At 39.4% G+C, this 13,891-nt stretch overlaps 1 protein-coding gene across 1 annotated transcript in view; it reads left to right on the top strand.

Annotated features, from left to right (window-relative positions):
* Nucleotides 1–13,891, top strand: part of LOC111977320 (receptor-type tyrosine-protein phosphatase epsilon-like) — a 69,224-nt gene that overhangs the window by 40,738 nt on the left and 14,595 nt on the right. The window contains exons 6-11 of the mRNA XM_024006697.2: nt 12,160–12,296; nt 12,464–12,554; nt 12,706–12,782; nt 12,914–12,950; nt 13,126–13,223; nt 13,760–13,879. Of these exons, the coding sequence (XP_023862465.2) occupies nt 12,160–12,296; nt 12,464–12,554; nt 12,706–12,782; nt 12,914–12,950; nt 13,126–13,223; nt 13,760–13,879 (560 nt within the window). The remainder of the gene's footprint in view (nt 1–12,159; nt 12,297–12,463; nt 12,555–12,705; nt 12,783–12,913; nt 12,951–13,125; nt 13,224–13,759; nt 13,880–13,891) is intronic.

Below are 13,891 nucleotides of genomic sequence, written 5' to 3'. Positions count from 1 at the left end.
GGTTAGGGAGGGTTTGGCGCTCCAGCGACTCCTGTGGCGGGCCGGGCGCAGTGCGCGCTAACCAAGGGGGCCAGGTGCACGGTGTTTCCTCCGACACATTGGTGCGGCTGGCTTCCGGGTTGGAGGCGCGCTGTGTTAAGAAGCAGTGCGGCTTGGTTGGGTTGTGCTTCGGAGGACGCGTGGCTTTCGACCTTCGTCTCTCCCGAGCCCGTACGGGAGTTGTAGCGATGAGACAAGATAGTAATTACTAGCGATTGGATACCACGAAAATTGGGGAGAAAAGGGGATTAAAAAATAAATAAATAAAAAATAAAAAAGGGGTATGTGCTTTAAAAATTATACTCTATGTGATGATCAATTTGAAGAAAGAAGTTCAACAACAGGTTGAAACTGAGTGTAAAACATGGTCATTGTGGATGTTTCAAAGCCTAACACAACGAAATGGGCAGCGCTTTCGAAAGTGATGGATGATTAATTCAAAACATCCATATGTGACCTGTTTCAGGAAACTAGGCATATGTCGCGGGTCACTACTTCACAGGAGAGCCGTTTGAACGTAAACTTTTTTATTTGTCAAAATGTGTTTTTTGGCAGAAATGCCTTCTCGAACATGTGCACTTTCATGTGCCTTATTAACAAACGTGTATGCCATATGTAATTACGCATGAAATTGTTAAATTACGAGCCTAGTTGGTTTAGCCATATAAAAAGCCAGCAACCTTCCCACTAGCCATGATTGGCTGAGATGATGAGTGGGCTAGACATGCCGAGAGATAAGTTTGGATTGGTCTGCTATATAGCACGCTTCTGTCTATTTGAGCTGGTCAGTATGTCTAGGTAATCCTGTCGAACGCTGCTTTTTAAAACATTTATTGTTTATTAAAACTGCATAAGTGTTGCTCTCTACTTTCTGGAGGACTGAGTTTTGAAATCAGTGGACTTCGAGTATGATAGCTAAGGAGATGGAGAAAACACATGTTTCCGAATTACATCGTCAAACTAAGGGCAACCATGGCATCCGACAGGAGACCCGTCCAACCATGAATGATGTATATGGGTAAGATAGTCTAGCTAGCTACTGTTGACTAACCCCATCCCGTACAAATGTGTGCAACCGCGYCATTCAAACGAGGCTGCAATGAAAACTAATGGGACTGTAGCAACTGTGTTGGCATCAAAATCTGGGGTGTGAACTACGTTTCTATGCCAGCGTTGGTTGACATGGTAATGGTCCGATAGTATTGGAGTAAAGTTGAAAAAAACGGACCCCTCTGACACCGTACGTTAAATTGTGACGTGTCATGACGTAACGTACAGCACGCATAATGCAACTAATTCTGTGTCAACTGAATGCATACAGTTTTTGCTTCATCACTGCAAGCCATCATGACTCTCAAAAGCCGCGACAGCCGCTGTTTACTTCTGAAGATAACTTTAGCGCCACCCTAAAAACCCAATTCAATTTCGACACAAACCTTCAAATAGGTATGCAATGACACATTATATAAACTCTTTATAGTGTTTTATTTACATTTTAGAGGTGATGTTGGACAGATCGGATGAAAAAAGCTGTTTCCCCACATGGCTCATCTCCCCCTTCCCCTGTTAATCAGTAGGTTTCGCTTCCCCACCCACCATTTTTAAAAAGACCCGACAGAGCTCATTGCCTTCTTCAYTTATGCAGAGACGAGCAGCATGAAGGTCTCATCATTGATTTTGCTGGAAAGGGGAGAAATTGTGCTTTACAATGGTATTCATATTACAGTTGACCTGGAAATATTACGTTTTTGGGCTCTAATATAAGGTACATTGTACGTTACAGTGCGTTAGCTAACTATACATTTTCAGATATTACACGTTTCAAATTTTGACAAAAAGCAGTTTGCTTGGCTAGCATGATGTTAGCTAGCTAACATTGAACCTGGTTGGTTAGCTACCTGCAGATTCATGCAGGGTAGTAACGTCATGAGTTGTGATTATGGTTCATTGTTTACCTAGCTAGCTAGCTACATGTCATAACCAAAGACTCCACTATGCAAGTAACCATTTCGGGTGCGTTCGTCAATTCAGTCTGGCCATCTACTCCGATTTTAGAGCACTCTTGTCTGAGTGTGCCAGAGAGAGCAGAATAGCAATGAATTTACTAACGCTCAACACCCGTTGAATATGGCCGGTGTCAGTAAACGTCTGCAAAAAAGCGTAGTTCAATTGTTGCCAGCAGCACAGTTACAGTCACCAACGCTCTGGATAACATGAAAACAGCCTCACCAGCTCTGCCAGGGTGAGTAAAATGGTGGGGTGTTCTCTCATTATGTGTTTGGAAGTAGTCAATGTTAGTCTGTTAGCTTGGGTGCTTGACTGCCGTTGTGAAGTCAGAACGTTCGGATCAACCCTACTCATCGGCCAGAGCGTCTGGTGTGCGCTCTGATCACGAAACGCTCTGAATTTACAAACGGACAATCTGACAGCACAGTTGCAGTCACCAAAGCTCTGGATAACATAACAGCCTAACCAGCTCTGCTAGGGCGAGTAATGTTCAGTGATCTGTTCTCTCTCACTTAAATGTCTGGAAGTAGCTAGCAAGTTAGCTTGGGTGCTTGACTGCTGTTGTTAGTACATTCGGATCAACCCTTAAAGAGATGGGTGGGGATAAAGCTTAATAGGGTGTGAACGATGCTGAATGGGTGTAGACAAAGGGCTCTCCAATAGTAGTACCGAAACATTCAAAGGCCATTTTCTCAAAAGTGAGATTACAAGTTTATCAACTTTCAAAGCAAAGTTACTTTCCCATTGTTTCTCCACTGTAGTGTATGATATACCATTGTGTACAGAGTCTCTACTTTTATCCAATGTAAAAAAACTCAATTTCAAATTTTGCTACATAACAACGGTTTTGAGCCGGTCGGGCACAATTGCATATTAGAGCATATGCATAAACCTATATATGCAAATATCACATTAACATAAGAATTCAAACACCTTACTCAGTACTTTGTTGAAGCACCTTTGGCAGTGATTACAGCCTCAAGTCTTCTTGTGTATGATGCAACAAGCTTGGCACACCTGTATTTGGAGAGTTTCTCCCATTCTTCTCTACAAATGCTCTCAAGCTCTGTCAGGTTGGATGGGGAGCTTCGCTACACAGCTATTTTCAGGTCTCTCCAGAGATGTTCGATCGGGTTCAAGTCTGGGCTCTAGCTGGGCCACTCAAGGACATTCAGAGACTTGTTCCGAAGCCACTCATGCATTGTCATGGCTGTGTGCTTAGGGTTGTTGTCCTGTTGGAAGGTGAAACTTAGCCCCAGTCTGACGTCTTGAAAACTCTGAACCAGCTTTTCATCAAGGATCTCTCTATACTTTGCTACGTTAATTTTACCCTCGATCCTGACTAGTCTCCCAGTCCCTGCTGCTGAAAAACATCCCCACAGCATGATGCTGCCACCACCATGCTTTACCGTAGGGATGGTGCCAGGTTTCCTGGAGATGTGACGCTTGATATTCGAGCCAAAGAGTTCAATCTTGGTTTCATCAGACCAGAGAATCTTGTTTATGGAGCAGGTTTTCATCAATGATCTCTGTACTTTGTTCCGTTCATATTTACCTTGATCCTGACAAGTCTCCCAGTCTCTGCCGCTGAAAAACATCCTCACAGCATGATGGTGTGACCACCATTTCTCACCGTAGACATGGTGCCAGGTTTCCTCCAGACATGATGCATGGCATTCAGGCCAAAAGGTTCAATCTTGGTTTCATCAGACCAGAGAATCTGGTTTCTCATGGTCTGAGAGTCCTTTAGAAGCTTGTAGACAAACTCCAAGCAGGCTGTCATGAGGAAAAGATACAATTTAATCGATTTTAGAATAAGGCTGTAACGTGACAAAATGTGGAAAAAGTCAAGGGGTCTAAATGCTTTCAGAATGCACTGTATATAGACAGGTGTGTGCTTTTCCAAATCAGGTCCAATCAATTGGATTTACCACAGGTGGACTCCAATCAAGTTGTTGAAACATCTCAAGGATGATCAATAAAAACAGGATGTACCAGAGCTCAATTTCGAGTCTCTATAGCAAAGGGTCTGAATAGTTATGTACATTTTAATACATTTGCAAAATAAAAAATAAAAAACTGTTAGTTTTGTCATTATGGGTTATTGTGTGTAGATTGAGGGGGAAAAAATATTCAGTCCATTTTAGAACAAGGCTGTAACGTAACAAAATGTGGAAATTGTCAAGGAGTCTGAATTCTTTCCAAATGCACTGTATATGTTCCAAAGGCACGCATCAGCGGCTTCTATGCTGGTGGCCTGGAGATGCTTAACGTGTTTATGTTAATTAACGGCCAATTACCATGAGACCGGCAGGCTTTTGCATGACAATAACCGTCTGACATAATTTCATGACCGCCACAGCCCTAGTTATGTATATAATATTTAATTTGAACCATTGAGTATGTGTTGTGGGATCTGATGCATGCCTTAGGTTGTGTGTACATAGTTCTTGTTGAATTTCAATACTGATCTGTTCTCTAGATAAGTCGTCACAATCAAAACACAAAGTCAGGTCTATTCTGTAGCGATATCCTACTGAAGGCATATTCTGCTATTGAGATCTGTCAAGACGAATTAACACGTCTAAAATGGTAGAAAATTATAAAAAGATTCACTGTCTACCTTACCACACGCAGTTGAAGCAAAATCCATTGTAACTTTCTAACCTTGTAATTAATAAATATAATTTATTACATTTGTAAAGCACTTTTCATTATACACAATCTCAAAGTGCATAAAATACAATATTAAAGAAACCAAATAGAAAATAATYAACACAACTAAACAGGTCAACTGACACAAAGAACACAGCTGATGCTACAAGGGACAAGGACAGTAAGGAGCACAGGTATCTCTCTTTCTGTCTTTTCTCTTCTCTTCTCTCCCTCTCTCTCTATTGTCGAGAACTTTTATAATTTAATGTGTTTATTGTTTGTCTATCTTTTTTTATGTATTTGTCTACAAGTTTATATATGTTTACAACAAGCAAGGGGAAGATATCAAAATAGGGGCATTGGAGAATAATAACATATTGTATGGATTACATTTGTACTCTAGTGAAGCCGTCTCTARAGTAWTGCAAGGTTTCTTTRATGATCATGTGAAATGTCAATTGCTATGGAAATGCTGGGATGTGTTTTTCAATTATGTTAAAGGTAATTATGATGCAACTATGAATGTGATACGATATGGATTACAATTATTAATATTAAGGCTGTACGCACTACATGTTACACACATAGACACTCAAACATGCAAATTGGCAGAGTTATTATTTATTTGGACATCACAAATTATAGTCTTACTCTTATACAGACATCATACACACTCTCATTATATCATAGCCAATATCATACACATCAAACTACTCAGATTTGTTACACACATAATTTGTCTCAATTTTCTAACATCTGTGGCATTGGCTCACAAGCAAACAGGCAAGAGAATAAAAAAAATATTGCTAGAACCTATTTCTTGAATTCTAAATATCAGACATTTGAAAGCTCTAATTTTGACCATCATAATACCTCTGATGGCAGTAACTTTACAAGCACGAATTATGGTCAATTTAGCCTGAGAATAGTATCTAGTTATAGTAAGGGGTGAAATAAGTATAGCTAGTTATAATTGTAAAGATTTGGCAGATTATAAAAAAAGAAGATCAGTCTTTACATGGCTATAAGAAAAGGAATATAACATATACTGCCTACAGGAAACTCACTCTACATCCTTAGATGAAGTTGCGTGGAAAAAGGAATGGGGTGGTGAAATAATTTTCTGTCATGGACAAAGGAACTCAAAGGGTGTGATGATATTAATTAACAAAAATTTCGATCTGAATGTCCAAATAATCAGGAATGATTCACAAGGAAGGTAGATTCTTTTGAATATGAAAGTGGACAAAAAAGAGATTCTTCGAAAACATTTATACCAATTTATCGAAGTTACAGGCAACAAATGATCTAATCATTATGGTAGGACACTATAACACAGTGTTAAGTACCTCAATGGACCGTAAAGGTAATCACTCTACAAACTATCATCACTTTGCCCTGCAGGAAATCACAAATATTATGGACACATTAGAAATAGTGGATATTTGGAGACTAAAAAACCCCGACTGTAACGGCAGTCGTAATCCTCCTCCTCGGACGAGGAGAGGCGGGACGGATCGGACCAATACGCAGAGTGMCTAGTTTCCATAGTGATTTAATAATTAACAAAAACAATATGCGATACAAAATAACTACCGTGACAGTCCTGTGTGGCGGAACACTGACACAAGAACACACACCCACAAAACACACGTGAAACCCCGGCTGCCTTAGTATGATTCTCAATCAGGGACAACGATTGACAGCTGCCTCTGATTGAGAATCATACCAGGCCGAACACAAAACCCCAACATAGAAAATCACACATAGATAGCCCACCCCAACTCACGCCCTGACCAACTAAATAAATACAAGAAAAAGGAAAAACAGGTCAGGAACGTGACACCAACCTAGTGAGATATACATGGAGGAGACTTAATCAAGCTAGTCGTCTTGACTACTTGTCTCTTTCTCTCTTGCATCAAAAGTTAAAAAAGTTTTAATAGTAGACAGAATGCGATCGGATCATCATCTAATTGGCATTCACATAACTCTTATAGATTTTCCACGTGGACGGGGATATTGGAAATGTAATCAAAGTTTACTGGAGGACAATTTATTTTTAACTAAGACAAAATAATTTATAACTGAATTTTCCCAGTATAATATAGGTTCAGCAAATCCCCTTATTGTTTGGGATACCTTTAAATGTACATTTAGGGGTCATTCAATTCAATATTCATCAATAATGAAAAAGCAGTTTCTGGCTAAAGAAACAAGACTAACAAGGGAAATCCATGAACTAATAGTACAGGTAGATAGCAATAAAAACGACACTACAGAGATACAAAATAAGTTAGAGGAAAAATAAAAAATAACTTGAACTTATTCAAGAATGATCTAATGTCATCTATTACAAAAATAAAGCAAACTGGATGGAATATGGAGAAAAATGCACAAAATTCTTCCTGAATCTCCAACACAGGAACGCTAACAAAAATAATTTGCAGAAACTCGTTACTGAAGACGGAGTCATCTATGATTCTCCGAATGATATTTTAAAAGAGGAAGCTAATTATTTTAGGCAGATGTTCTCTTTTCCGTCTCATCCTCTCCCACTGAATGAAGAGTACGGTAAGGAATTCTTTCCAAATACTTAAAAAAATTGAAAATAAACAAATGTACAGAAAGATCAGTGCGAAGGCCAAATTACAGAGGAAGAAACTTTTGAGGCTATTAAATAATTTCAGTCTGGAAAAACCCCAGGGCTTGAGGGCATACCAGTAGAGGTATATCAAGTATTTTTTGATATTCTAAAAGCTCCATTGTTAGATTGTTTTAACTACTACTATAGAAATGGTAGTCTGTCAGGTAGGTCTGATTTCTCTATTATTAAAACAAGACCCAGATGGCAAATAATAAGACCCGGTCTATCTAAAAAACTGGATTACACTTCAATGTTGTGATGCAAAAATACTATCAAAATGCATTGCACTCAGAATTAAAAGGGTTTTACCAGGTTTTGTTCATCCTGATCAGACTGTTTCTTACATGGACGATACATTTGAGATAATATACGACAACTACTAGAAATAATAGAACATCATGAAACATTTAAGAAGCCAGGAATGGTATTTATAGCGGATTTTGAAAAGGCATTTGATAAAGTAAGACTGGATTTTATTTATAAATGCCTGGATTTTTTTAATTTCGGTAATTCTCTTATAAAATGGSTAAAAAATAATGTATAGCAACCCCAGGTGTAAAATAGTTTTGAATTGTCAAGAGGAGTTAAACAAGGGTGTCCGCTGTCACCATATCGTTATGGCCATCGAAATGCTAGCTATTTAAATCCGATCCAATAACAACATTAGAGGATTAGAAATCCAAGGCTTAAAAACGAAGGTGTCCATGTATGTCGATGACTCAAGTTTTATGTTAAGTCCGCAAGCTAGATCCCTGCAATGTCTCATTAAAGATCTAGATAACTTTTCTGTACTCACTGGACTAAAAACGAATTATGATAAGTGTACAATATTACGTATTGGATCCTTAAAAAATACAACTTTTACATTACCTTTAGCTTACCTATAAAATGGGCTGATGGTGAAGTAGACATACTCGGGATTCATATCACAAAAGATATAAATAAGCTCTCCACAATGAATTTCAATAGAAAACTTGTAAAAATAGACAAGATCCTACAAACATGGAAAGGTAAATACCTGTCTATTTATGGAAAAATTGCCCTGATTAACTCCTTAGTCATACCTCAGTTTACTCACTTACTTATGGTGCTGCCTACTCCTGATGATGCATTTTTCAAATCATATGAGCAAAAAATATTTAGCTTTATCTGGGACGCTAAACCAGACAAAATAAAACGAGCCTATCTATATTATGAATTGGGTGGGTTGAGATTATTAAATATAAAAGCACTAAACCTCTCTCTAAAAGCTTCACTCATTCAAAAGTTTTATTTGAACCCTAAATGGTTCTCAAGTAGATTCATAAGAAAAGCTCATCCATTGTTTAAAAATGGCCTTTTTGCTTTTGTGRAGATTGCCATGTCTCATTTTCGATTAATTGAAAATTATACTTTTTTCAAAGTATCTGTCTTTTTCAAACAAGCATTGCAGATCTGGCTACAATTTCAATTTCATCCCCCTGAAAAGATAGAACAAATATTACAACAAATATTATGGCTGAACTCAAATGTGCTGGTTGATAAAATACCTGTATTTATGGGAAAGATGTTTGAAAAGGGTATTTTTGTTCTTAAATTATATTGTAAATTGTAATGGTAGAGTGTGTATGTCCTTCATGGAGTTATCAGAATTTTACGGGAAGGTCTGCTCAATCCAAGAGTACAACCAATTGATTACAGCATTGCCCCAAAAATGGAGAAGGCGTGTGGCAGCAAGAGGWGGTAGGGAGCTGGTCTGTCTGCCCAATATAAAGGATCAAAACTGGCGGAGGAATAAAAATATTATAAATAGGAAAGTATACCAGTTTCATTTGAGGACCAGGATGTTGAGAACTGTGCCATACAGATTGCAAAATAGAGATTTTTGATGTACCGATTCCATGGTACAGGGTGTACGAGTTGATATATAAAACAACGCAAGATTCAAGACTTCGTGCTTTTCAGCTAAAATTATTATATAGAATTCTTTCCACTAACAAAATGTTGAATATTTGGGGCATAAAACTGTTGGTAGAGTGTGAGCCACTCCTTAGTTGCTCTGGCTGTGTGTTTCGGGTCGTTGTCATGCTGGAAGACCCAGCCACGACCCATCTTCAATGCTCTTACTGAGGGAAGGAGGTTGTTGGCCAAGATCTCGCGATACATGGCTCCATCCATCCTCCCCTCAATACGGTGCAGTCGTCCTGTCCCCTTTGCAGAAAAGCATCCCCAAAGAATGATGTTTCCACCTCCATGCTTCACGGTTGGGATGGTGTTCTTGGGYTTGTACTCATCCTTCTTCTTCCTCCAATAAAATGCAAATGATTTAKTTAAAAATCATACAATGTGATTTACTGGATTTTGTTTTAGATTCCGTCTCTCACAGTTGAAGTGTACCTATGATAACAATTACAGACCTCTACATGCTTTGTAAGTAGGAAACCCTGCAAAATCGGCAGTGTCTCAAATACTTGTTCTCCCCACTGTATGTGTTGCGTAGAAACCCGAAGTAGGTGGCCAGCAGAGATAGATGGGATGGGCTATGTGAAGCTGAGGGTTGGTATGTGGAATTGGAGACACGTGGGAGGGGAGTTGCTGTGTGAGAGAGAGAATGATGGTCAAAAGATAAAGGAAAACAAAGTCAAAATAAAACATAATAAAAGTACATTTGAAGGACATTATGTGGCAGTGTTTTTACAACTAATGCCGGTTTGCCTGAGGCTGATGCCGTGCAGGTGTTTGTACACATGCATATACACACTCTCATTCAAATAAACACATACAAGAACACACACATACATGTAATAGTGCCAGACATGCACACAAACATATCAAGTAGGCATTGCTGTTTTTTTTTGTTTTTTTGCATTGTTGTTTGCTGTTTTCTTCTGTCTTTTCCTTTTTTCTCTTTAGTTCATTCTCTTGGTTGTTGGTGCATTGGGGGTGGGGAATGGAATTAATTGTATTTATTAATTTTTTTCTGGGGGGGGACTGTGGGGGGGGTTTCGAATGGTTGAGGGATAGCTATTGGGGAACTGTGGGGGGGATCTTGGAGGGTTCGGGTTTCACAAGATTGTGATCATGAAAAAGGAAACTATGACATATTTTATATCACTATCACGCACCCTCACACATAAGGATGGCTCTGTTGCGGAAAGACTGATACATGTTTGATAGTGTCTTGATGCTGTATCGTTTGTCCTTCATGTTCTAATACTTTAATGTTACCCATTCCTTGTGTTTTATGTGATAAATAATTATAAAAAGATATATATATAAAAAAAGGAGCACAGCTATCAGCAGAAAGCCTTCCTAGAGAGAAAGGTATTTAGGACCATTTTAATGGAGCCCAGAGTCTGTGGTGCCTTCAGGTGGTCCGGAAGGGCATTCCAGAGGTTGAGGCAGTCTAGCTGAGGGAGCGGCTGGGGTTAAGGGAGGGAAGTTATTTGAGATAAGGAGGGGCATTMCCATGAATACACTGGAAAATCAGCAGGAGGGTTTTGAATTCAATCCGGAATYYGACTGGGAGGCATTGCAGAGATGCCAGAATGGGGGTGATGTGGTGGCGTTTCCACACTCTGGCAGCTCTGTTCCGGATGTATTGGAGCTTCTGGAGACTCCTGCCAGGGATCCTGATGAAGGGTGTGTTGCAGTAAACCAGCCTCGAGGAGATGAAGGCATAGACAAGCTTTTCTATATCAGACTGAGTGAGGGTGGTACAGAGTTTGGCAATGTGCTTGAGGTGATAGAATGACGCTTTACAAAGGTGTCTGATGTGGCTGTCAAAGGTCAGGGAGGAATCAAGCTTTACACCCAGATTGGAAACTGACAGGCTGACTACACTGCTCGCGTCGCGTGGGCGAGCGTTGCAAAATAAATGTAGAAATCTATATTATTCAATTATTGCACCCACACTGCTCGCGCACGCCAACGAGCGTCTGCGTTGCCAAGGACTAAAATAGAAGTCAGTTCTAATTCTGACGCAGATCGCGCTGCAAGTCCTGTCTCTCCCATCTCCTCATAGGTTTATAGAAGCAGGTACCCACGTGCCATCTCCTCATTGGTTATACCCACGTGGGGGACTGAAAGAAGAAATAGGTCGGTGGCGATGATGCACGTAATTTATGAAAGTTGCCAATCGTAATATAAAGTCAAGAGAAGAAAAAGCCTGGAAGGAGGAGAGATGACAAGAAACGATTTGGTTGACCATTTTATGTGTTGATTAATTGGTGGAGTAGAGGACCTTGTGCATTTCAGGTAAAATAACAACTCAATGTTTATATCCCAGGACAAATTAACTAGCAACAGCAAGCTAGCTAAATAGGACAAATTAGCTAGCAAGTGCAAGCTAGCTAGCTAAATTGCCATAAATGTTTAATGCTTTTCGACCTGTCCCCAAATTAATATGATTGGTTCAGAGTTTGTTTTGATATTTTAACCTGCGTGTCATGATCGCGTTTGGTGTGGGGGGACAAAATACATTTATGCACGATGGCGCACGCGCGCAACCGGTTTGGGTTCCGTGTGAGGGGGAGAGAAGGATGTTCTGTCCTGCGATGGTGAGGTGTGTTATTGTAAGTTATAATGTAACTTTCACATGTAAAGTACAATGTTTAGCAAGTGTGAGTGAGAGTTGAAGACCCAGTCAGTTGTTTTTATGAATCCCTGTATGATTTCACCCTCCTTATGTTCACCTCATCACATGTGTTATTAGGTCATCTACTTTTCCCCTTTAAAAGAAAAATGCATAACTATTATTTCAGTTATATCACAATTATTGTACTGAATGTAAAAACATTGATGTTTACATGTATTTAATTTTTTTTACACAGGAGAGCAGACAGTGGTCCTCCTCCCACGATCCCCATCTCCATCCAAGCATTACTTCCCCATCCCCCTGGACTCGCTAGAAGACCAGTTCCGGATATGCTCGGCAGACGACTGCAAGCTTTTCAGAGAGGAGTTCAATGTGGGCTCCTTTTCATACAACACATAGTAGTCACAGTAGTGTGATACCTTCATTTGTTAATGCTAATAATGTCATGTAGAGTTTATAGTTGTTACATATTATGCTGCATGTATGAGGGCTTCATTAATGGCTTCATAGTTTGACCCCCTGTGTTTGTGTTTGTGTAGTCACTGCCCTGTGGCTACCAGCACAGCTCCTTTGAGGAGGCTAGCAGGGTAATCAACAGGGACAAGAACAGATATCCAAACATCCTACCATGTGAGTGAGGGAATTGTTATGGGAATACATTTTGCAACTACTAAACCCACTTAAGAGAGATACAAATAAAATGATAACATGTAATGAAATAATTATCAATAGGATACCTATTTTCCTAGTACAATTTTGTCTCTTTTGACATTTTCAACAGATGACCATTCCAGAGTGTTGTTAACTCAAATCGATGGTTATTCTTGTACGGACTACATAAATGCCTCATACATAGATGTGAGTTATATTTACTATGTATTTCGTTCCATCCTATTATAAATAATTTCAATGCATCCAGTGTTACTTCCTTTCTCATTACAGTCTAATAACTACTGTAACTTGCCAAAACATATTTAATTTTTCACCAGGGTTATAAAGAGAAGAACAAATTCATTGCAGCTCAAGGTAAATAAGCTATGTGCAAKATTATTGTGCAAAATACTGTACTACTAGAGGATTCGTTTTTTTCAATTAACTCTTATGTAAGCATATGCTATTTTCCAGCACACTAGGCCTACTTTATATCTACAGTATGTCTTCTTACGTCTGTGGTAACCGTGTCATTCTCTCTTTTCCATAGGCCCAATGCACGACACTGTGGCAGACTTTTGGCGGATGGTCTGGGAACAGAAGACTGCTACTATAGTGATGCTCACTAACCTGAAAGAGAGAAAAGAGGTTTGACTGCTCCCTTATCTGCTTATACAACCAGTAAAGAATATCTTCAGATTTGCTAATGGGATCTCTTGTAGAATGATTTGACAGTTCAACATCCTTAGATGTTCTAAAGGGCCTTTGCTAGGCCCCTTCTTGTCTTCTCACACCTCAAGGTCATGGGTATAATTTATTTGACCCTTTCCTTACATTCCCAATCCATACAATATGTCACCCCAAATGACTTGGCATCACATTCCATTGAACCTCAAGGGGCTGATCAATAAATAACAAAACAGAGGGTTTAGCGGCACTAAACAATTTGTTGATAAAGTCATCCCAAGGCTTGATTATAATTAGTCTGAGAGTCTCATTAATGGTCTAGAACATCAGAGTGATTCACTTATTGACTGACAGACTATCACTTCTGGCAACTCTATCACCTGGTCAGTAATATTAATCCCCATAAAAGTCTCTGCCATTCACATTGGTGAAACTATTCAAATAGTGTCTATTTTGTAATTTCTGCTTTGCTGAATGTCCATTTCGCCTCTCTTCAGGACAAGTGTTACCAGTACTGGCCAGACCAGGGCTGTTGGATGTATGGGAACGTGAGGGTGGCAGCAGAGGACTTTACTGTACTGGTGGACTACACCATGCGCAAGTTCTGTGTACAATATGTAAGTGTCATT

This window comes from Salvelinus sp. IW2-2015, linkage group LG18, assembly GCF_002910315.2.
Source record: "Salvelinus sp. IW2-2015 linkage group LG18, ASM291031v2, whole genome shotgun sequence".
NCBI lineage: Eukaryota > Metazoa > Chordata > Actinopteri > Salmoniformes > Salmonidae > Salvelinus > Salvelinus sp. IW2-2015.
The sequence above is the reverse complement of the archived record's forward strand: the minus strand, read 5'-3'. Positions and strand labels throughout refer to the sequence as shown.